Below are 23,919 nucleotides of genomic sequence, written 5' to 3'. Positions count from 1 at the left end.
AGGGTGTGCGAGACCTGTTTCGTGAATGACCCACACTGGTACCTGACGGAGCCTCACTTCAGCAGCTGCCCGTCCCTCCGCGGGTTCATCTGTTCCGCGTGCGCCTGTTTTGCAGGACTCGTCGAGAAACCATGTTGCCTCTGGATGTGCCCGGGCTGTTCGGACGGGGTCCGAGAGAAGGGCGTCTCCTGCTCGCTGTGCTCAAAACCCGTGCCTCGCGGGAAGCCATCCGCGCGTCGCTCCCTCTGGTGCGAAGCGGCGGATCCGGGTCGACGGGCTGCGGAGCCTCCCTCGGACGCCCCATGTTTGGACGAGGGCAAAGTCTCAGACGGCAGGGAGCTGATCAAGGCTCGCGTCTTGGAGCGTGCGGCAGAGAGAAGACACCTGTCGTCTGCCGACCTCGCCGTCCTCTTCCCGGAGTGCGAGCCTCGGCCGGGCAGATGCTCGTGCGAGGCAAACGGCGACCCCAATCCCATGTGCCCACGCTGCACCCCCGTGCTGGCCGTGTTGGAGCTGCTGGCCAGGAACCCGAAACCGCTCATGGCATCTTTCGCGGAGCGCGCGGTGCCGGGACGAGCCCTGGCCCGTAACACGTACGACAGGGCCCTGCTCACGGAGATGCTGAATGACAGAGGGCTCCCTAGGTGCGCTAATCGCAACTCCTGCAAAGGAATGCTGGTCAACGTGCGGACGGGCCCCTTGACGACTCTGATGTCGCCAGAGGCTTACAAGCAATATGTTCTGGAACGAGATAAGGTGCAGCGCTCAGGCGACGGCGAGCCGAACATCGTGCCGCAGCCTTCCTGCTGCGTCCTGTGCCTGCTGTTTAATCAGTCCGCCGCGGTCGCGCAGATGTGCGGTTCGCAGGGCCTCCGGCTCGAAACCCCCCGCACGGACCCCGTGTACTACTTCAACGTGAAGTTCGCACCAGACGTGGGCCTGCCTGAGGTATCGGTGAGAGACTACCAAGGGTTCCTTGTCAACTTTCAAGGTTCCGTGGGAAGCTACAAGCCCGCGTTCTACTACAACTGGAGACACATGCTGGAAATGTTACACAGAGACGCCTCTGGAGCAGTGACCCTCATTCACCCCGGACAAAGGCAGCTTTAGACTCTTCGAGGTACGATAAGCTGTGCTCGAAAAGGGCGACTGTTTTGTAAAAGAAAAAAAAAAAAAAGAGAAAAGCCAACCGTTGATCAATTAGGATTTAAAGTATGAACTCACTTACGTGGTCCTGAGCTCTAAGCTGTGCGATCCAGGTTCAGCAACACGAAGCCTTGTGAGATTCTGCAAAGTGGAAAAAGAGGGGAGTATGCAAAGGAAAGATTGCCCTCCTCTGTGTTGCTATTTGCAGCGTGACAACTGGCTTTGCACGGGCCCTTGGTAGAAATCTGCCACGCTACACTGAGTCTTAATCTCTGTGGTTGGACCTCACTGTCCTCTTTGCCCCTCCCTCTTTCCCTGCAGCGGGTGTGGGGGGGCTTACAATCAGCCTCCTCCTCCTTCAGAATGAAGGCCCCACCTTCTGTGTCCTCCTTCTCCCTCTCTGTCTGACTCTGCCTCGCTGAAGTCTGACGGGAGTGCGGCGGACCGGAAACGGAAACTAGACCAGAAGATTTGGATCACAGGCCCTTTAAAACTTGTTCCGTGCAAACCAAGACAGGTCATAGTAACCTTACGCGAGTTTAACAAAGACTGGAGGGAAGTTGCTCCGTGAAGAGCGCGACAGTTCGAGAGAGAGAAAAGAAAAATCAATCCTTCTGCCATGGAAAAGTACTGGAAGACCAGCTTTTGCCTGGGCAAGGGGGACTTCGGCAAAGTGTTTCTGGGAAAGAGGCGAAGCGACGGGATTTCCGTGGCCCTGAAGATTATCCCGCTCTCGCGTACGAGATGCTGCGAGGTTGATGGGACCAGTAAGCCATTCGAAGCTGTCGCCTTGGAAATGGTCTCCAAAGACCCTCCGTTTCCTGGGATCATCCGCATGCTGGACTTTTACAAGACCCCGTATAATTGGGTGATAGTCACGGAGAAGCCAGAGAACACGCAAGATCTGTACGAATACATCACGATCAGTAAGCGTCTGCGCGAGGACACGGCCAGAGAATTTTTAGGTCAGGTCATCCAGGCCTTGCTCCACTGTCACAGCCGCGGTGTTGTGCACATGGACGTAAAAGACGAAAACCTGCTGGTGGACCTGACGACGCTCGAGCTGAAACTCATCGACTTTGGCTCCGCCGAATTTCTTGAACCCGACAAAGTGTACGACATGTTCCACGGGACTGCGGCATATGGGCCCCCCGAACGGCTCACACAAGGATGCTACAAAGCTCTTCCATCTGAGGTTTGGTCGTTGGGGATTCTTTTGTACGACATGGTGCACGGGGACATACCATTTGGAAACGACAGGGAGCTCCTACTGGGCGAGCTTAGATTCGAAAAAGACCTCTCTGAGGACTGCGTGGCCCTGATAAAATGGTGTTTGAGCAGGACGCCCGAAGAGAGACCGATGCTGAAAGACATACTGGCCCACCCTTGGATGCTGAAGCGAGGCTCGGAGGCGCACGAAGGCGACGCCACGGCTGGAGCCCCGAAGCCCACGCGAGGGGATCTCCAGCAATCGGAGCCCAGCTCTGCTCTGGCGGCCCGAGCCCACGATGTCGACACGCCGACCCGTCGAGGGTCCGTCTCGTCCGTGGGAAACGAAAAGCAGCTTCGTCCGGCGATGGCGACGCTCTGCTCCGAGGGCTTCGAATCAATCTGGAGGAGATTGCCGTCCTTCGACCGACTTCCCAGTCGTCAGGGGAGTATCGCCGCAGAGACAGGACTTACCGAGGCTCGTTGCCACTCAGAGGTCTCGCAGAGCGGAGCTCATCGTCCGGGTCAGGGAGAGCTCCCAAAAACGGAGTAGGATGTAGGATGTTGAACAAAATGGCTAACTGCTCATGTTGTATAGATGCCAGTTCCATGATAACTCAATAGAGCTTGTTCCCTGATGCCTACTGTACAGTTTTTTTTGCCTTGTTCGAATAAAAGTCAAACTGGAACCTCAACATTGCATATTCACTTTCTTTTTTGCTCATGGGTTTTGTCCCAACATGACTATTTGAAGAGACATTTTTCTAATTATTGGATACATCACACAACAATCTCGGTTTTTAAAGATTGAAAAAAAAAATACATTGGTGTGTACATTTTTAATCGTATAATGGTCAGCATATACACGTTAGATAAAGTGATTACCACACACAAAGGTTTCATGATTTTGGTCAGCATATACACAGGTTAAATGAAGTGATTACCATATACACACACAAAGGTTTCATGATTTTGGTCAGCATATACACAGGTTAAATGAAGTGATTACCATATACAAGGAATGACAGCCAGAGCTGTCTGCTGTGACGATACTTTGATGACCCAGTCCTCCCGCTCGCCGTAGCACCAACAGAGTGGGGTGGAAATGAAACGGTCCAAAGAACCTTCATGCAGCTCTACTCAAAAAGAAAAACAAAAACAAAACAAGAGTGTGTTGGAAAAGTCAGCAGAAGTCGATGGTATTTACTTACCAAATACCAAAAGAAACAAAATTAGTTGTAGCGTTAGATACAAGGGGGCTTACAAAGAGGCTCCGACCCAAGTTTAGGGACACTGACCTGAGTTCTGAGACTCAGACCATCAGAGGAAGCTTTGGACCCTATTCTCTCACAAAAAGAGTCTCAGTGAAAATCTGCTAAAAATGTATACTAAAAAAAAAAAAATAGTTCCACACGCTCTCTTGTAGGTCCGTTCGACCCCAACACTAACTAAAACTAAACAGTAGCTCCGCGCACTGTCTCGCGGGGTCCGTGAGACCCAACGCCGACTGGAACCAAACAGTGGGTCCGCGCGCTGTCTCGCGGGGTCCGTGAGACCCCGTACAGAGTTCGAACGAAACACAGGCTCCGAGCGCTGTCTCCCGGGGTCCGTGAGACCCCCTACAGAATTTGAAGGAAACACAGGCTCCGCGCGCTGTCTCGCACGGTCCGTGAGACCCCGAACAGAATTGGAACCAAACTGTGGCTCCGAGCGCTGTCTCGCGGGGTCCATGAGACCCCGTACAGAGTTGGAACGAAACACAGGCTCCGCGCGCTGTCTCGCGGGGTCCGTGATACCCCGTACAGAGTTGGAATGAAACACAGGCTCCGAGCGCTCTCTCCTGGGGTCCGTGAGACCCCGTACAGAATTGGAACGAAACACAGGCTCCGCGCGCTGTTTGCACGGTCCGTTAGACCCCGAACAGAAGTGGAACGAAACACAGGCTCCGCGCGCTGTCTCGCGGGGTCCGTGAGACCCCGTACAGAATTGGAGCGAAACACAGGCACCTCGCGCTGTCTCGCGCGGTCCCAGCGACCCCATCTCGATTTGGAACCAAACAGTTGCACCTCGCGCTGTCTCGCGTGGTCCGTGAGACCCCGTACAGAATTGGAACCAAACAGTGGCACCTCGCGCTGTCTCGCGGGGTCCGTGAGACCCCGTACAGATATGGAACGAAACACAGGCTCCGCGCGCTGTCTCGCGGGGTCCGTGAGACCCCGTACAGAGTTGGAACGAAACACAGGCTCCGCGCGCTGTCTCGCGGGGTCCGTGAGACCCCGTACAGAGTTGGAACGAAACACAGGCTCCGCGCGCTGTCTCGCGGGGTCCGTGAGACCCCGTACAGAGTTGGAACGAAACACAGGCTCCGCGCGCTGTCTCGCGGGGTCCGTGAGACCCCGTACAGAGTTGGAACGAAACACAGGCTCCGAGCGCTGTCTCCCGGGGTCCGTGAGACCCCGTACAGAGTTGGAACGAAACACAGGCTCCGCGCGCTGTCTCCCGGGGTCCGTGAGACCCCCTACAGACTTGGAAGGAAACACAGGCTCCGCGCGCTGTCTCGCACGGTCCGTGAGACCCCGAACAGAATTGGAACCAAACTGTGGCTCCGAGCGCTGTCTCGCGGGGTCCGTGAGACCCCGTACAGAGTTGGAACGAAACACAGGCTCCGCGCGCTGTCTCGCGGGGTCCGTGATACCCCGTACAGAGTTGGAACGAAACACAGGCTCCGAGCGCTCTCTCCTGGGGTCCGTGAGACCCCGTACAGAATTGGAACGAAACACAGGCTCCGCGCGCTGTCTCGCGGGGTCCGTGAGACCCCGTACAGAATTGGAGCGAAACACAGGCACCTCGCGCTGTCTCGCACGGTCCCAGCGACCCCATCTCGATTTGGAACCAAACAGTTGCACCTCGCGCTGTCTCGCGTGGTCCGTGAGACCCCGTACAGAATTGGAACCAAACAGTGGCACCTCGCGCTGTCTCGCGGGGTCCGTGAGACCCCGTACAGATATGGAACGAAACACAGGCTCCGCGCGCTGTCTCGTGGGGTCCGTGAGACCCCGTACAGAGTTGGAACGAAACACAGGCTCCGCGCGCTGTCTCGCGGGGTCCGTGAGACCCCGTACAGAGTTGGAACGAAACACAGGCTCCGCGCGCTGTCTCCCGGGGTCCGTGAGACCCCGTACAGAATTGGAACGAAACACAGGCTCCGCGCGCTGTCTCCCGGGGTCCGTGAGACCCCGTACAGAGTTGGAACGAAACACAGGCTCCGCGCGCTGTCTCGCACGGTCCGTGAGACCCCGAACAGAATTGGAACCAAACTGTGGCTCCGAGCGCTGTCTTGCGGGGTCCGTGAGACCCCGTACAGAGTTGGAACGAAACATAGGCTCCGCGCGCTGTCTCGCACGGTTCAGTGAGACCCCGAACATAAGTGGAACGAAACACAGGCTCCGCGCGCTGTCTAGCGGGGTCCGTGAGACCCCGTACAGAATTGGAACGAAACACAGGCTCCGCGCGCTGCCTGGCGGGGTCCGTGAGACCCCAACACTAACTAAAACGAAACAGTGGCTCCGCGCGCTGCCTGGCGGGGTCCGTGAGACCCCAACACTAACTAAAACGAAACAGTGGCTCCGCGCGCTGCCTGGCGGGGTCCGTGAGACCCCAAACACTAACTAAAACGAAACAGTTGCTCCGCGCGCTGTCTCGCGGGGTCCGTGAGACCCCGAACCGAAATGGAACCAGACAGTGGCTCCGCGCGCTTTCTCGCGGGGTCCCAGCGACCCCGTACCGATTTGGAACCAAACAGTGGCACCTCGCGCTGTCTCGCGGGGTCCGTGAGACCCCGTACAGAGTTGGAACCATCAGTTTCTCTTTGAAAGCTCAAACAAGAACCTGTTTCTGTAGATCCATGACATGTGGGTTACAGTGGGCCACAGGCTGGTTTTCCTTCTCCCTTTGCTGCGGATCAGCAGCACCAGTGTTGCTGGCTTGTGACTGTGGGGCAAGTAAGATTAACTGAATATCAAAAAAAATAAGTTGTTTCAAAGAAGTTGGATTTGACGAACATCCCACGTTGACCAACCTCAGAGTTCTTCATTGTTTTGGTCCTGGCCTCGTAGTTTAGCATGTCAAACGGGTCGAGCCACTCACCGTTGACTGTCTGTCCGGAATTGGACAGAACCAGACTGCAGGACAGCAAAAACAACCAGAGCATCTTCTCTGGAGACCAAATTGGTTTGAACTAGCTAGCTAGTACCGGAAGAAGAAAACTATGGAAGCCGAAATTGCTTCCGGTTATTTTTTTAAAAAAAAAAAAGCAGCAGAAAACCATTTAGGTTTGTTCATTTGTTTCTCTTGACCTTTCTTGATCACATAAAAAAAAAGAAACGTAAACACAAACAGTACACTTCGAAAAGCCTCAAGGGTGATGTAGACAAGTGAATGCTAAAGAAAAAAAAAATACTTGGGGTCAATCGCACCCCATGAGCCAGCGGGTGGAAGGGAACCGGAAAAGCGAGACCCCCGGTGGTGGGCCATGAGAGAAGAGTGAATGCTAAAGAAAAAAAAAATACTTGGGGTCAATCGCACCCCATGAGCCAGCGGGTGGAAGGGAACCGGAAAAACGAGACCCCCGGTGGTGGGCCATGAGAGAAGAGTGAATGCTAAAGAAAAAAAAAATACTTGGGGTCAATCGCACCCCATGAGCCAGCGGGTGGAAGGGAACCGGAAAAGCGAGACCCCCGGTGGTGGGCCATGAGAGAAGAGTGAATGCTAAAGAAAAAAAAAAATACTTGGGGTCAATCGCACCCCATGAGCCAGCGGGTGGAAGGGAACCGGAAAAGCGAGACCCCCGGTGGTGGGCCATGAGAGAAGAGTGAATGCTAAAGAAAAAAAAAAATACTTGGGGTCAATCGCACCCCATGAGCCAGCGGGTGGAAGGGAACCGGAAAAGCGAGACCCCCGGTGGTGGGCCATGAGAGAAGAGTGAATGCTAAAGAAAAAAAAAAATACTTGGGGTCAATCGCACCCCATGAGCCAGCGGGTGGAAGGGAACCGGAAAAGCGAGACCCCCGGTGGTGGGCCATGAGAGAAGAGTGAATGCTAAAGAAAAAAAAAAATACTTGGGGTCAATCGCACCCCATGAGCCAGCGGGTGGAAGGGAACCGGAAAAGCGAGACCCCCGGTGGTGGGCCATGAGAGAAGAGTGAATGCTAAAGAAAAAAAAAAATACTTGGGGTCAATCGCACCCCATGAGCCAGCGGGTGGAAGGGAACCGGAAAAGCGAGACCCCCGGTGGTGGGCCATGAGAGAAGAGTGAATGCTAAAGAAAAAAAAATACTTGGGGTCAATCGCACCCCATGAGCCAGCGCCAATCCCCTCAGTGGCCACACACAAAAAAAAAAAAAAAAAAAACTTGGGGTCAATCGAACCCCACGAACCAGCGGGAGGAAGGTGGTTGCTAAAAAAGTGGCGCCCCTGGTGGCTGAGGGCAATAAAAGAGAATGGGGTATTAGTGACCCCTAAAGGCAGGGTATAGAAATGAACGGTGGAAAACAAGACCCCTGGTGGTCTGGGGGTATAACTAAAATGGAGAAATGGCGGCCTCTGCTGGACGGGGACAAAAAAGAAAAGGGGGGTTTGGCGCCCTCTACCAGTCGGGGATATAGAGGGTGCCTGAAACGTACAAAAAAAATTTTTCAGGAACTCGACCCTCTTCGATTGCGGTGTGGTGTTACCGGTGTACCTGTCTGGGGTCAATACCAAAGGGGGGTATGCGTTTTTAAAATGACCCCCCCTCCTTACCTTTTTTTTAATCCATGCTTTTCTTTCCCCCTAAGACAGCACAAGGGTTAATCCAAATAACTTGGATTTTAACAGAAATCTTTCTCACCTCATACCCTTTTCTGTAAATTTCCCGCTTCTTTATTCCATTTTTCCCCCCATTGACACGAATACTTCTACGCACAAAACATATCTTGTTGCTATTCATCAGAATTAATCGTCAATTTGGTGAGATTTTATTTATCAAGAGTAATGTCTGCACAGAAAAACAGCCAAGGACATCAAACTTCAATGTAGTCAAAAAAGAAAAACTGTTGTCATCTATTGGTTCAAAAAATGTTTTAATCAACTCTGGATCCTTGGTGAGTTTATAAAAATACTGGTTTTTATTATTTACACAGACTTTTGTGTTTTTCACAACCACAGCTGCTGCTTTGACTTTTCTAATGTGAGCATTTATTATTTGTTGTTTCTTAAGTTTTTCTGCTGATTAGAGTGTCTGTGAAATGATTTTGTTTAAAAAAGCACAATGGTTTCAAGTCTTGATCCACAGTTGTTGCAGTTTGAAGTGCAATTTATTGCTAGAAGAAGGAAATTAAATCAAACTTACAAAAAGATCACTGAGAGTGGGGATCAGGATCAGTCAAACAAGAACAAGCTGGTGATAACCTGTAAAGCCAAATATAAGTTTTCTTTTACAAGTTTCTGTTTACAATCCTTTATTTTAGAAAATCCTGTATTTTAGTCTTTTGCAGGGCTGTTTTTAGCTCTGTGGGGGCCCTAGGCTGTTTGTGGGCCAGTTTGTAAAACTGTAATGGAGACATTCCTCCCCCCTTTGGCACCATGTATTAAAAACTTCATGACTAATCCTAAAATTAAACGGATTTAAAAAAACACTACAATACAAGGCATTTTGGCATTTTTACTTCCACACATCTATTTTTGTTAAACATTCCTGCGCTGTAAAGCGTCTTTGCCGTTTTTTAGATTTATTACTGTAAAGCAGATGCTTTTATGTCTGGGGCAGGTTCATTGTATGTAACTCCTAAAAGTACTTCTTGTCTGACAAAAATCTTGAATTTATTCTTGAGCATGAACAAATTAATGGGAAGGTGTGTCCAAACCTTTGGTCTGTACTGTATAACCACAAAAAAGGCTAATCTTCAAGCGTTTATTTATTTTTATTTTTAAGTAATTTAATGTAATCTGGTAAATGATGCAGTCAACAAAAAAACAACACCCTCTCCACGCCCAAATCGCCACAAAAGACCCAACCTGCAGGTGGACTAAAACAAAATTCACCCCTGATCATGTGACACAGAGACAACAATGACAGCTACACTTTTGATGGAGGGCATAAATAAAGAAAATTAAGCTCAAAATTGCATTTCTCTAATTGTTGAGAATTAGGAGCAGATGGAGAAAATGCTGTTTGAAACAGAGCTTATTGGTGTTGTTGAAAATACTCTGGGCAGGCCACAAGCTTCTTGCTCCTCTTCATTCTGATGCATCCACTTGCGGACAAACAGATCCACGTACGTCTTTGGCCACAACTAAGAGCCCAATTTCTAATACACTCCTGCCGCTCTGCAGGAACATATCCTATCAGAACGACTTGTTTATTTAATTTAGGCTAAAAACGACATAATTAAAAGACCACTAGGAACACTTTTACAATAGAATAAAGGATGATCTGAGGGGTTCATCTTGACTCTAATTTACTCATTTACAAGCAATTTTAAAAATGTCACATCATTACAGCATTGAAGCTCTACTACATCTTTCTGTTTCTGTCTTAATAACTTGATTTTTTCCCCATAATATTGTGTCATTTTGATGTAGTAAAGTAGTGATTCAACTGACTTTATTGAAATCGTTTTCACAAAAACATACTACTTTACACGGCGCCTTTCAGAAGCTAATAAAAAAAATAAAAGATTCCCTTTTTGTGCCCTGCAGCAGCCTCAACAACATAATTTGTCTTTGACTAAATAACACTGAAATAATCCTCCCTCACACTCACTTTAGTGACACACAGATGAAACATTTGAATATTTTGCTGAAATCATTCATCACATTGGCCTTAATAAGAATCATTGTGACCAGACATCTGCCAGACCACATAATTCCTTCATGTATTTAAGCTGCTTTTTTCTTGTATCTGGAATATTCTTCACCCATTTCTTCCTGATTTGCAAATTAATAAATAGTCATATGCAGATTAGGCAAGTCCTCCTGTCGGATGAAGTTTGCCTTCCGTGAAAACAGAATGTTTGCACTTCTGCTGGATATGAAGGAGGTTTTTTAGATTCGTTTCCTCTACAGAAATTTCCAATGTGTCAAAAAGATAAAGTTTTTGTTTTTGTTGTTGGTGGGTGTTAACTAAAACAAGTCGATGAGACATCCTGCATGGCCCAGGAAGGAAGAGCGACAGGCCGGTGACAGGCTGGGCCACACGGGCCTCAGTGAGTCACAGACATGGGACAGCGATGACACGCCGTCTCTTCAGCATCTGCTCTCCGGGGCTCTGGAGCTCCACTCCAGAAAGGAGGGACTGAACTGTGATAGCAGGGCGAAGTGGGGAGAGAGGGCAAAGGGATGTGCACGGCATCCATGAAAAAAGGTAATGGAAAAATCCTCACACACTAAGGGTGACACAGATGTACTTACGTCATCGAGGAAACATGGTGGTACCAAAGGGGAGTTTTGCTGAAAACGTCATACAGTACATTTCCACAGAAAAGACTGCAGACAATGCGGAGAGCAAAGGAGATTGGAAGCTTCTGTTAACATGGATTTAAATGGACAGCTCGCTGCTCCTAATAATATATCAGTCTTTTTGTCACTGACTAAAACGCTTTGTTTCATCAAATAAACATCATACATGAGAATTCACAAAAAGACCCTAAAGTCGTCGATTGACATCTGTGCACATCGACAAATGCCAAACACAAGAAAAACGTATGAACGACATATACTGTATCAGGCATGTGTCACGAAAGATTGAAATGTCATACATGGACCATGCGCAAAATGTAAGTAGGGGCTGTGTGACAAAGACCCGCAACTTGTCGCAACGATAGAATGACAAAGTGATCACGTGCATTATGTGGTCATCCTTGTAATTCTTTAGAACAGAAGAAAATGCGGTTCCTGCTGGAAGGGCAGCGATGATGCAACATGTTTGCAGTCCCAACTCCAAAAAATTCAAGACGTTATTTACATAAAACCAGCCTCTCCTGTGGGATCCTGAGCAATCAAAGGCAAATTAATGAATGACTTGGTTGATTCTAAATAATTTACTGAAATAATCAGGCGAGTCGGACAGGAGCTGGCACCGAGCCAGCCTTTTCTAAATAAGCAGGAGCTGAATTTGCTGCATGACTCCTCAGATCACTTTTAATAGCTTATAATTAAGTTTATTTATTTATTTGTCTGTGTCAAGGAAGCTGAACCACAAGAGCATTGTGGTCCCCCTCAGCTGAACACCAAAGACACGATTAGACTTTGTCTGTCTGTAGGTTCCTTGTCATATTTTGAAAAGAAGCAGCAGACTCCTGGTTTTTTCATCCAGTATTCAGTGCCCGCTTTCAGAACTGAAGCTCCATCAAGGACTAATTGGTTGCCATCATTTCAGAGAGCTTATTATATCTCCTTTGATGTGGTGATTCAGTAGGTGTAGTAGTCAGTAGGTGATTTATTATGTTTCAACAGTGGCGGGTGGCCCCTTTGGGAGCACTCACTGTTCTCACACCAAACAGTACACACCCATGCCTACAATTCTTGCACTTATTTCATGCAGGATATAATGGAACGGCTATAAAAGCAATTAAAGTGGGGCTCCTTTTCTGGAGGTGGACATTAAGGTGCTTGTTTTCCAAAACACACCATAAATTTGTCAGATTACAGAAGCAGTTCGGTTTAGTCACAGAGGTGAACGGCTTCAGGACGGACTTGCAGGAATAGACTCTGATGTGGGCCCACTATAGTGAAGAATACGGATTCAGAGAATATTATAGAAAATAGGACAACATTGACATAGCAGGGGTGTTATGAAGGTGTGATGTCATAGAGCCACCTAAATCTAAGACTGTTAAAGGATCAAAGACCAGAATTGGATGAATTCAAGTCTGTCTAATTGTGTGTCTAACTGGGCTGACGACAGAATCAGGGGATTTATTTTAATCAGTTTGAGTCAACCAGGTATGAAATAAAGACTTACTTCAACAAAAAATTTTGGGGGCAGGATTGCTCAGCGCCAACAGTCCACCAACCCAGAGGTGACCGCTCTGCAGAAACTGTCCTAGGAAACAACACAGGTTTTTTTATTTTGGCAAAGAAAAAATGGCATAGTCTTAGTTAAAAGACCACTAGATCAAAGATGATTGGAGTGAGACTTTAAAGAAAAATTTTTCTCATCTTTAATTTCTTTCTTAGGTCAACTTGAGTCGTGCAGCATCAAACTCCACAACAACATTAATTATTATTAAATAATTTGTTCTTGATTCACAAAATGTAACCTAAGGAACAATATTCCATGTTGAATTTTTTTTTTTGGGAAATTAGTCACAGAAGTTGACTTATACACTACTCTTCCCCTCTTTATTTGTTTCTCCTGCAAGATTGAGATTAAAAAAAAAAAGAGTGCTTTTGGCCTCATAGGACCAAACATCTTTTTTTGGTCTTTTTTTTTAAATAAAAAAAATAGATTTTTGCAGCAATCTCACATGTCTAATTTCACTTTTCGAGCAAGAATAGTTTGTAATTTCATTTTTCTTTTTCAAAGTTCCTATAACTTCTTTTTCTTGGACACACAAAAATGGTTCCTAATAAAGAATCCCATTCTCATCTGTCTAGTTTTGCCATGTAAACAGTTTTGTGAAATGTGTTTTACTCGCTGATGTCAGAACAGGGCATGAGCCTTCTGCATAAAATTAAGGAAAAATCACCCAGGAGGAAACACCAAAGACCTGCGTGGGATTTTATAATCTGCCAAATTATCATAAATTACTAAATGTGGCATTCAGCGAGTAAATATGCCAAAACCAATATGGAGAACGAAGCGCAAGTTTTACCCTAAACGGATTTGCAAACGCCCGATAAGCCTCGCTGATGCTGAAGTTTTTACTTTACTACTTTACTAAGCTTTTGAAGAGCTCTCCTCCTGTGTGGTAATGTGATTTAGCGGTGAGCTGGGGCCAGCAGAGAACAGTGTCTCGTGCCCTACTTAACCTGTCATGGCTGGTCTGAGAGCTGCTCAATAAGGACGCTGTGGCTATCTTAATAATAATATTTTAAAAAAGAAAAAGACAGCAGATGTGAGTGAAAAGTAGAGGGGACCAAAGACTTATTGTCTCAACGTGGAACGACAAAACACTTAAGGCGGAACTTCCTGGAAGCTGATGAGATAACAGGAAATAAGAATGAGGGCTCCTTGTGAACAATCAGTCCCTCTGGGGGAATATGTGGGTGTTGTTTGTGCAGCAACCATCAAAACACGGTGGTAAAAAATGAAATGCACAGATAAAAACAAATTCTGTGTCAACACAAACACTTAGGCTTTTCTGGAAGTCCAGTTTTCCAGTTTTATAACTGTTTATAAAAGCCTCAGTTGCATGCACCTGTATGGGTACTATGGGATGGGATTTAGGGATGTCCGGACCCGTGGAAGGTTGTAGAGAGGTGCGGCCTGGTACGGCCACCTCAAGAGACATACTATAATCGAAACTTACAATTTTTGTGCGTGTGGTAAGTACAGTATTTCGTAAAGTATTTGTTAGGCTAACGTAAGTTGCACGCACTTCTGACGCATGGGTGATGATCGGACGGTGCTCTTACTCAACAGTCGAACTGTTACTGAGGAGCTCCATACGAATAAAAAACCTCCATAAGATGACTGTAGGATGCACGCATACTACTGTATTTGTCGAACTATGGGGCGCACTGGATTTTTAGGGTGCACTGTCAATAAACGGTCCATTTTCAAACTTATGTCATAAGTATAACCCAAAAAATGATAGGTCATTGGGAAAGCTAGAATGTCCAAGTTAAGCACATCAGGTTTTAGTAGAGAACTTCAAATGAGTCAAAGGATATAAATTATAAGAAATATCCCCCTACTGAGGACATACGGCTTCCACGGCTAATTTACACTGGTCCGTCTGTGGTCCACACAGGAAAATAGAACTTTCATTAATCAGTCAGAATGTTTGCATTATATCCATCTACGTCTGCCATCCGTCCTTCTGCAACGCAACCTTTCACGTAGGAGCTCTATCTGTCGACGCGTTGATTTCACGGCATGATGCCGGAGAAACAGGACACAGGCCTTGGTTTATAAACAAAAATGTCCGTCGTTCTTTCCAAAATAAAAATATATAAAATGTTATTTTACATTTAAAGTGACGTGCTCACGCCATAACGCATGTTAATTCAGCAGATAACACTGTCGTGCATTTTCCCCATGGATGACGAAAGTTTAATTTTGGAAGTATAAAAAAACTACATCATTTATGACACAAAACATGCATTTTGCAAGGACTCAGTGAAGATGACCACGAGCGAAGAGAGTAGAACAAACTACTTAACAGGGTGGCAGGACAAACCACTTAACCAAAAGCCAGGGGGGAGGGGGGAACGGGACCAGAGACGCAAATAAGACAATGTAAAATAACTGACATTCATAAGATGGACCCCCCACGCAAAGCACGGAGCATCAGGCTGTACTTCACCTTTTTGTGTTGTATGCGTGTTTGCTACGACCCGTCACCTGCTGTATGTCTGTAGAAAAAGATGTGCATGAACATCTTGGCTCTACGGATTCACAGAACGGTCTACAGCCTTGATATTTGCGTGCCACGGTTTGCTGATTTTCAGACCGTATCCACCTGTATGGGCAGTTGGGGCTGAGGCTTAAAGTCTTTACTTCATAATGCTAAACTTTTTTCCTGTTGATTTCACGGTGGGAGGCGACAGCACAATGACACCAAAGCACTTCACTGTCCAGACGCGTAGCCCGACACAGGGATCCCTCTGCGGGGCGGTCAGGCTGACATTTGACTACATCTGCAGGGGGGGCTCCAATACGCCGTTTTGACAGAAAGGGAACATGTCAGCTCAGAATACCAACATGACAGAAACAACATGTGAGGGAAGACCAGCCTCGCTGTTATGCTCCCGTTGCTCTTCATTTCAAAAAGGGGTCATTTTATCCTCTTATTAACCCTAGTGCTATCCTAAGCACTTTAACGTTGGGAGTTGGGTCATCTAGACCCACTAGACAGTGCTCTGAACAGTTTTTCTTCAATGATTTGTGATCTTCACTGGTGTCCATGGATTACATGAAATCTTTCCACCTTTATCCACCTTTGTCATGTTAGGGAGAACACGTCAATGTAAGGGCGGGGTCATCTACGATAGCACAAGGGTTATAGCAGTTACAAATCCTCCATAGAACTTCAGCAGGAGGATGCATCCCTGATGCATACATCCTTCAGGACAAAATAAAAGGAGTGAATGAATAAAGATGGCTTTATCGCTTACTTAGTGCCAATTAAACGGAGGTCTTATCTAAACCTCCTCAGCTTTATTAAATGCCATGAACTGACAGGCCAATAACCTCTCATGGATTAATGGATTTTTGACAGACAGCTTTGTGGCAGGAGAAGAGCCCCTGAAATTATCCTGCAACACAGTTTGGCTGTTTAAAAGCAATAAAACACACGCCGACTTCATTAAACAGTAGATTTGTTCAGGACACCACAGTATATAAAACAATAAAGTGATTTGGCCTCACAGCACTAAGTCAAATGATCACAAAATGATCTTTGAATTCAGAGGGGGATTTTATTTTTTTATTGAAAGGGTTGTCTTGTTTTCTGTAACTTTTGTTTTCCTTCAAAAAAGGAGTAATTTTGGAGTAATTTTTGCAGAAATGCTCCCATATTTATAAGGGATGGGCAATACTGGGAATTTGAGTGTTGACAAAATTAATTACAGGGCAAGTATTATCTGATACGCGCACGCACTTATATGAGAAATATAGAATATGAGAAAACGGGTGTACAATTATTCCAACATGTTGATATGATCGATACTCTGACTGCGTCCACCCCTAATATTCATTGGAAGATCACAAACTGTCCCAAAGACAGAGACAATACTTTCTCTGAACACCAAAAGAAATAACAATAACAACCTAGTTTTTCGCTACACTATCATTTGCCTAAAAGTTATACAGTTAGTTAAAGAGAAAAAAAAACGTATCACATGTCAGATATTCTACTATTTTTATAGGTGAGCAACTTACTGAACCTTCATCCTTTGATGTTTAAGATGCTTTCATGACTTTTTTTGTTACAGCTTTTTACCATCCCTAAATCTCAAGTTTTCTCTTTTTCAGGTGTTTTCTTTGACTCTCTCAACAAAGCCATTCAGTGTGACTCCTAATATCATTGCGAGCAGACATCACGACTTGGCTTTCTTTTGTTGTAAAGGACAAAAGAAAATGAGACGCTGAAACTCATGTTATTCCTAAATGCCCTGCTTGATCAGAACAACACTTGTGCCATTATTCCTGATTACAAGAACATTTAGAGCGGTAGGACAGCAGAATAACAAATAATTGCACGTCTTGAGATTCAGATCAAGTGAACAAAGGATGAGGAAGTGGGGACACAAACTTTTACCCCTGAATAAAGGGCTTCAAGGAGCTTAAATGCATAGAGTGTCTTTGCAAATGAATGTCTGGTGAAATGGAAAAGTGATATCACGAGCCTGATTCTCCATTTAAAAAAGGATTCTGTAATATTTCAAATGCCTCTTTACTTTAAGAAACAAGAAAGAAAAAGTTATTTATTTATTTAATGACAAAATGTGCATACTATTTGCATACTATAGTTTATATCTAGTTGTGGTGAAATTCCAAAATGCTGCTCTTCTGTTCCAGCATAAAAAGATTATATATATATATATATATATATATATATATATATATATATATATATATATATATATATATATATATAAAGTAAAAATAATCACTTATACTTTGGTATTTTCAGAAAAGTCCTGAATTTGTCAAAAAAACTCAAAGGAAGACAAACAAAAGAGTTATATGCATAACATATCTCAAACTTTTGATTTTTAATTGCGACTTGATTGGAAAACTAAAAATTTAAAAGTAGAAGAAGATACACATACATATACAGTACATCCATGTTCTGTATCCTGTAAATGATGCCATTATAATTACTCTTAAGCAGTAAAAGATGCACTTTTTTTCAACCTTTTTTTTTATACCTCTAGCTCATCTTCCTAAATAACACCTTCTTTTTTAGATACATTATGTCAATCCTTCTGCCATTTAATCAATTTGTCTTTTTTTGTGTGTGGCTTTTTTCACCAAAGATAAGGAACAGGCTACAGTTTTCTGGCAGGTTACCTCAAGTTTGACTTCCTACTTCTGATCCACTTTGGTCTAAAATATTTTGGCGCCTCAACTTTGACAAGAAAATAGTTTTTAAATTGTCGTAGACATGGGGATTCCCATCAACAAACACATATTGTGGTGGAAGCCTCTGCTGTGCTTGTTTGGGACGGCAAAACTGATTATGCGTTGGCGGCCTTGCTGACTGTGATGTTACCTGTTCTGAACTTCTCCTCTGCGGGTGACGGGATGCGGTTTGGCAGGAGAGCGCTGTGGTGAGTCGTGATTAGACCAGATAAGGACTGCGGGGTGTGGTGTTCTTGTCACTGCCGTCACCGACTTCAAACAGTCGGGTGTCTCCGTCAGGTACGAAGGACGCAGGTAGAGTGGAGGTGGAGAGTGACTCAGAGTTTTTACTCCCCCGCCTCTCCCTGGTATCTGCTTCTTCTGTGACCTCCAGGCTTGTTTACATCCTTCAATATTTGTAAGGGGGGAGCAGGAAGGCAAGCAGATGCAGGCGTGGAACGGCCAGGGAAAGATGAAGCTTGAAAAAAAGAAAACGGGTGCAAATGAAATGACCCTGAGCATCTCTCCTATTAGCAGAAAAAACACATTTTCTGTTAGATACACTGATCCATTGTATGAATAAGATGCACCTGTCTACAAAAATACAGAAAAATAGAAATATATTACTGCAACATTACACTCATCACTGTAATCTAAGCATCTACCAGTGAAAATATATTTTCACCAAGGTTTCTTTTAAATCCACAAAAACTACATTTCCAGTGCCCCATCCACTCTCAATTGGTATTGTTGAAAGGCCCAAAATGTCCTCTGTAGATACCAAAAAGATGTAAGTCTGTTGTTTGCAGGGGATATTAGGGTTTAGAAATGTCCTAAACAGAGGATAAATTTGCATTGCTGGAGAATAGGAAGTTGCTTAAGTAAATACAATCTTAACTGAAAAAGTGGTTAAAACAAGCTTGTATTGATGATCTAAACTAAAACAATTTATTTGTGTGAAAAATTAAACAAGTTAAACTCAAAATTCTCATTTTTGTACCATAAAACATGAAAAAAAAACAGTAGACAGGCTTTGAAAGCAGCAATGTTACAGATTTTTTTGACATTGTCGTTATTCTGTGACCAACAAAAAGAAAAATGTAAAAATCTACTGCCAGAAAATAATTTTTTGTTTGTCAATTGTGCTGCGTTTATTTTTGCAATGAAGCCACACAGTTCAGGTTGAGTTAGAAACAGTACAGCTGATTTTGCTTAAATATTATCTTCAGTGCATTTATGTTCAAGGTTTTGATGCGACACTCATCTTTGCAGAAAGAATGAGAGCATTCAGAAGAAATTCAAGTGAAGGAGATTTTATTTCACACATACAGATCGGATTTTGTTTTGTGAAAAGATTTTCATTTCCAGGCGGCGTGAGGCGGCAGGACTTTTCCCCTTCATACAAGCGTGTGTGGGTGTGTCCTTGACTGAGTCTGGGTGTTTGTTTAGCAAAGAGAGCAAAGCCACGGCCAACCTCCCACATCATAAACCAGAGTATTTGGTCACGCTGTCAAGCCAAAGTTTAAGTCTCAGTCTGGATCATGTTGGACAGCCAGACAGTTTTAGCTGTCAGAAAGCGTTTTCAACCAAATCAAATGACTAAATGTTCAGTTCTAGGGAGGAATTTACATATTTGTGATTTCCACTGGGCCGGGAGGAGCAGGAGGGTCAGAGGCAGACGTCACGCTGGGGGCAACCACAAATCACAGCAGCCTTTTTTTTCCCAGTCTTTTTTTTTTTAAATCAGAAATTCTCCTCACAGACACTTTTGAGGGCAGACGTGGTCAGTTTATTGAACGGAGAAAAATTGCAGCAAAACGAAGCAAAGATCCTGAAGTAGATACTGAAAAGAATTCAAATATAAAAGCTGTTTAATCGGTTTTAAGTTACCCATTTTCTTTGTTAAATAAATGTTAATAAATGTTGTTTAAATTATAATTATGCACTGTTAAACCAATGTCTAAAAATATGTGTTGTTTTCTTGGACATAGTTTCTGCAGAACGGCAGGAGTGCATTAGAAATTCACCTCTGAGTTGTGGCTGTTAAATAGCCCTGCCCACAAAAATAAGCCTTCGCAGATATCCTCATTTACACTCTCTCCCACTAGCTTACAGCCCTTCACAACAAAATAAAATGGTGAGCAATATTGGAGCTATCCATTCATACAGTTTAGATCCAGATTCCAGCACGGATGAGGAAAACGAAAATCCACACATACAGATCGGGTTTTGTTTTGTGAAAAGATTTTCATTCATCCACTTTGTCTGCAAGTGGATGAATCAGAAATGGAGTGAAGCAGGGAGACTTTGACCCGCTCATGTAGCTTGCTGCGTCACAAAAAAGAAGTTGTTTGAAACTGCGTTTCTCATCTGCTCCACGGTCATCCCGATTTGAATAAAGAAATACTCAGAAATGCAGAGAAAAATGCTCCAAGAACATGTTAAAAACACTAAAACACAATTGTCATCGAAGTCAGTCTTTAAAATGTGAAGCAATTTTGATCAGATTTTTTTCAGGCATGTCATCAAAAATACAATAAAAAAAAGTTTTGACATCATTTGAATTCATTTATTTAGACAAAATGCTAAATAAATTGTGTGTGCAGCCAAATTCCTAAAAGGTTTTGTCCAAAATCAAGGTTTTTCCAACTCCCAGGATCAATTTCAATTTCATTCATCGTACAAACTTATTTTCCCTATTTCCCTATGTCACATCCGTAGGTAAACACCTCCTCTGCTTCATTATATGATCAGAAAGTGGTAGTATCCATCTGCAGCTGTCACGACCCATTGCTTGGATCGGTGTCAGACAGCTGATCTACATTTGAAGAATGTCCGTTAAGCTCATGTCACATCCAACCAGCTGAGGCCCAGAGCCTGTATGACGGGTGAGTGAACGACACGTGGCGAGCTGGCCGCTCCGGCACGTCTGGTGCCCTGTGATGTGCACCCTCTCCCTGTTCTCATTATCCTCTCTCTGGGTGTTAAGGAGGGGAAAAGGAGGAGTAGAGTTGAGGTGGAAGAGTGGCTGGCTCAACATCCCCTGTGGACAGGGAACAGATGGGACCCGACTCCCTCCACACAAATCACTGCCAAGAAGACTATAGCCTGCTCCAGTGACCGTTTCAAAGTGATGACTGCTTTTTACTGGAACAAGAGGAGACTCAGGGGTTGACAAAGTACAGAGTATTCTGGGATTACCGTCCAATATGGGAGATATAACTCCTGGCTTACTGTTGTCCCCAAAAATTGCTGAAATTTAAAGTGTATTGATGAAAAGTGATGCTTTTGTGGAAGTACAGTCCAAGGCTCTCTGTTGTTTTTTTTTCCCAGATTGGCATTTATGAGCGAATGTACCACCAAATTCTTCTGGCTGCATCAGTTTGTTACCAAACAAATGTTTATTGCCAGAACCCAGAGTGCCAGAACTCCAAGCTGTAAAGTCCAAAGTAATTTTGAAAGACGTTTGGATTCCAGGTGGTAACTAACTTCAACTTAGTGCACAAAGTCATGGAGCTAGGCTTTTCTCGCTACATCTGACCAAACAACCAGTAGAAAACAAAGGATTCCTGCTCCAGTGACGAGATTTCTTCACTTTGTTCTCTATATGAGACGTTCACCATTTTGTTAGGGTGTCCAAATCTACAAATTAACAATTCTGGCCACCATAAAAGAAAACATAAAAGGAATAATGTCGAAAAACTAAGAAACAGGGACAATTTAGATTAACAAATTAACCAAAGAAGCAATGTTTTTGGCATTATGTAACTGAAAAAATGTGAATTTCTAAGTTGATTTAAACTTTAGTTTGAGATTCTTTTGCATACATTTTTGAGGAAATGTGGAGGAGCATCAAGGTGATTAGCTCTGCTGGGACGGTAAGGAAGCCCAGGATGCTGTGATGGCAGCCGTTGTCTCTGCACTGTACATTGCATTTAAACATTTTTGATGTTCTAATGTGTTATTGTAATGGACCCAAAGAAGCTTTTGGTCCTGTTGTTCATGTAAATGAAAATTTCAAATCAAATACGGTACAACTAAACAGAACATCTCAATATGAGATTATGCGTACAGTTGATTCAACATTATAAGTACCATACAATCTTTTTATTTGGCCCTTTCAATTTGCAACCATTAGATGGCGCTAAGCGGGAAAATGTTGGGCTTTTGCTCAGAAGAAAAAGAAGAAGAAGCCTCGTGAAGCTTCATGAAGCTCAAACTGTGAAGGTTCTGGTTCAAGCCCCACCTGGAACATTTCTGTGTGGAGTTTGCATTTGAGTTCCACCTGTTCTTCCACCCACACTCCCAAATATGTTAAAACTTATCTATAAAAAAAACCCTAGTCTTGTTATTCTGGCATTCAGCAAATTGAAATAATTGTATTAACTGTAATTGACCTAAAACAGGAAAAGTTTACTCTTATTTCATGTCAGACCGTGAGAAAAATGTGTGTTTGCATGTAAACTTCTGGTTTCAACTGTAATTAGAGAAGTGCCACCTGTACTTTCTCTTCTGTCTTCCTTCTCTGGAGTTAGGCCGGCCTAATTAGAGAGACGGTCTGTGCGGTGTGGAAAAAAAGTAAATTAATCTGCTGTGGAAATCTGACACTAATTAGTAATTTAGTCCTAAACACTTCTCAGGTCTACTGAGACAGAGACTGATTCACTGAATACATTTTAATTGTTCTTGGTAGACACCGATAACAAAAACGCATCAAAACATATCAACTTGACTTTAACAAACATACAAAGCGAATCAAAATTGTCGGAGAGGTCAAACAAAAATGCAGGGTTTTAATTTAGTAAAGGTTTTCTTTATTTGTGCCAAAAGAAAAACAACAATTTATGCAATTGTGTGTGCACTTAGTTGTATAAATTATATTTCGAAATCTCTCATCATTTCAAGTTGAATTTTGTTTTTCTTAAGACTACAGTCTTAAATATTACCATGAAATAAGATCGAAAAGCCCATTTATTATTTGCGTGTTTGGAAAAATTAACCTTTTAATATCGGAGATTTAGCTCCTGTGTTTACATTCTTTTGACTGCAGTAACTCTTCAACCGTTTGCGCAATTAACGTGATTCCAGCAGCTTTTGAAGAGGGGAAAAGCAGCTTTGCACTGATATAATACACTTTATAATAGTCAAGTGCTTACACAATCCACGTAAGCACGGCAGTGGCTCAGGCGGTTAAGCAGCTCGTCCAATTATCGAAGATGTTACTGAGAATAGCAAAGCCGATACGACAAGTCGCATTTCTCCGCGTCAGAATCTGCAGATTCACGTTGATTGCATGAAAGGTCAAAGAAATCCAGTATGTCACAGACCGAATATTATTTAGTCTTCATCAATGGCATCTCCGGTGTTAAATGGTTGAAAAGAAAATGAGTCTAGGAAGAAAAAGAAAAGAAAAAGAAAAAAAAAAATCGCCCCATATAACATATTTGGCTCAGAAATTGTTCCAATAAGCACCATATGGTCCAAAAACTGTTTGAAAACAGACTGCACATTGAGCAGTGAAGTGTCATCTCAACATTTTTTTGTCTCAGTTCTTTTTAAAAAGGTGAGGAGTGATACATCTATGAGGAGTTTTTCTAACGCAGTGTTTTCTCCACATGCTGTCTGCCCTCTCTCACATCAAAAAGCTCTCACAACATAGACCATAAACATAAACCATAGGTCTCAGGAGTAGACACAGCCACACTTTTTGAGTGCATCATAAGCAATTCAGTCAGAACACTGCAATCAATGAGTGCAGTCCCACTGGATAATCCTGTTTCAGAATAATCCCAGGAGTAGCATCCCTCACTGCAGTGCTAAAGATAGATTTAGAGTCTATTTTTCTATGATTGAACATTGTCCATTTATATCAGAAGAAAAAAGAACAGGCACACAGGAAATTGTTTTTGATTTGAAAAGACAATGCAGAGGAATGTGGATGCAGTCGAAGGTACATTTTCAGACTGCAGATTGTTTGCCTAATTAAATTATTGGGAAATCTCACCTGGAGGCATCATTTATGAAGGTCTCTATACGCAAAAATGAGGAAAAAATTGATTTGGAACGTTGACTGTATATGAAAACAGGAATGAGTGAATCCTCCCCCCCTGGCGTTCCAAACAGGAAGTGCCTGCTGGTTCAGAAAGTCCAATATCTTCAAGACTTCTATAGAGAAATAAACAGCTTTGTTAGAGCGAGAAGTAAACCATTTTTTATGGGTGACATTACACTCAGTCCAGTTCTCGTATGCAGTCATTGGTGTATGCAAAACTTAACACAAATATCAGCGTTTG

At 44.1% G+C, this 23,919-nt stretch overlaps 2 protein-coding genes across 4 annotated transcripts in view; one reads left to right on the top strand and one right to left on the bottom strand.

Moving 5' to 3' along the window:
- LOC144988472 (uncharacterized) overlaps positions 1 to 8,196 on the bottom strand; it is a 32,863-nt gene extending 24,667 nt beyond the window's left edge. The window contains exons 1-2 of one of the 3 annotated variants that reach the window (XM_078938910.1): positions 8,155 to 8,196; positions 3,365 to 3,491 (exon numbers count right to left, since the gene is read on the bottom strand). In XM_078938910.1, the coding sequence (XP_078795036.1) occupies positions 3,365 to 3,367 (3 nt within the window). In that variant the 5' untranslated portion in view covers positions 3,368 to 3,491; positions 8,155 to 8,196. Of the gene's footprint in view, positions 1 to 3,364; positions 3,492 to 6,243; positions 8,078 to 8,154 lie in introns of those variants that run through there. The other 2 variants (XM_078938908.1, XM_078938909.1) reach the window with 2 other exon arrangements.
- Positions 1 to 20,391, top strand: part of mettl4 (methyltransferase 4, N6-adenosine) — a 216,692-nt gene extending 196,301 nt beyond the window's left edge. Inside the window, exon 8 of the mRNA XM_078938206.1 lies at positions 20,348 to 20,391. Coding sequence (XP_078794332.1) covers positions 20,348 to 20,376 — 29 coding nt within the window. The 3' untranslated portion in view covers positions 20,377 to 20,391. The remainder of the gene's footprint in view (positions 1 to 20,347) is intronic.
- Positions 20,392 to 23,919: the final 3,528 nt, after the last annotated feature.

Source organism: Oryzias latipes, chromosome 20 (assembly GCF_053564925.1).
Source record: "Oryzias latipes strain Hd-rR chromosome 20, Olatipes_Hd-rR_3.1".
NCBI lineage: Eukaryota > Metazoa > Chordata > Actinopteri > Beloniformes > Adrianichthyidae > Oryzias > Oryzias latipes.
The sequence above is the reverse complement of the archived record's forward strand: the minus strand, read 5'-3'. Positions and strand labels throughout refer to the sequence as shown.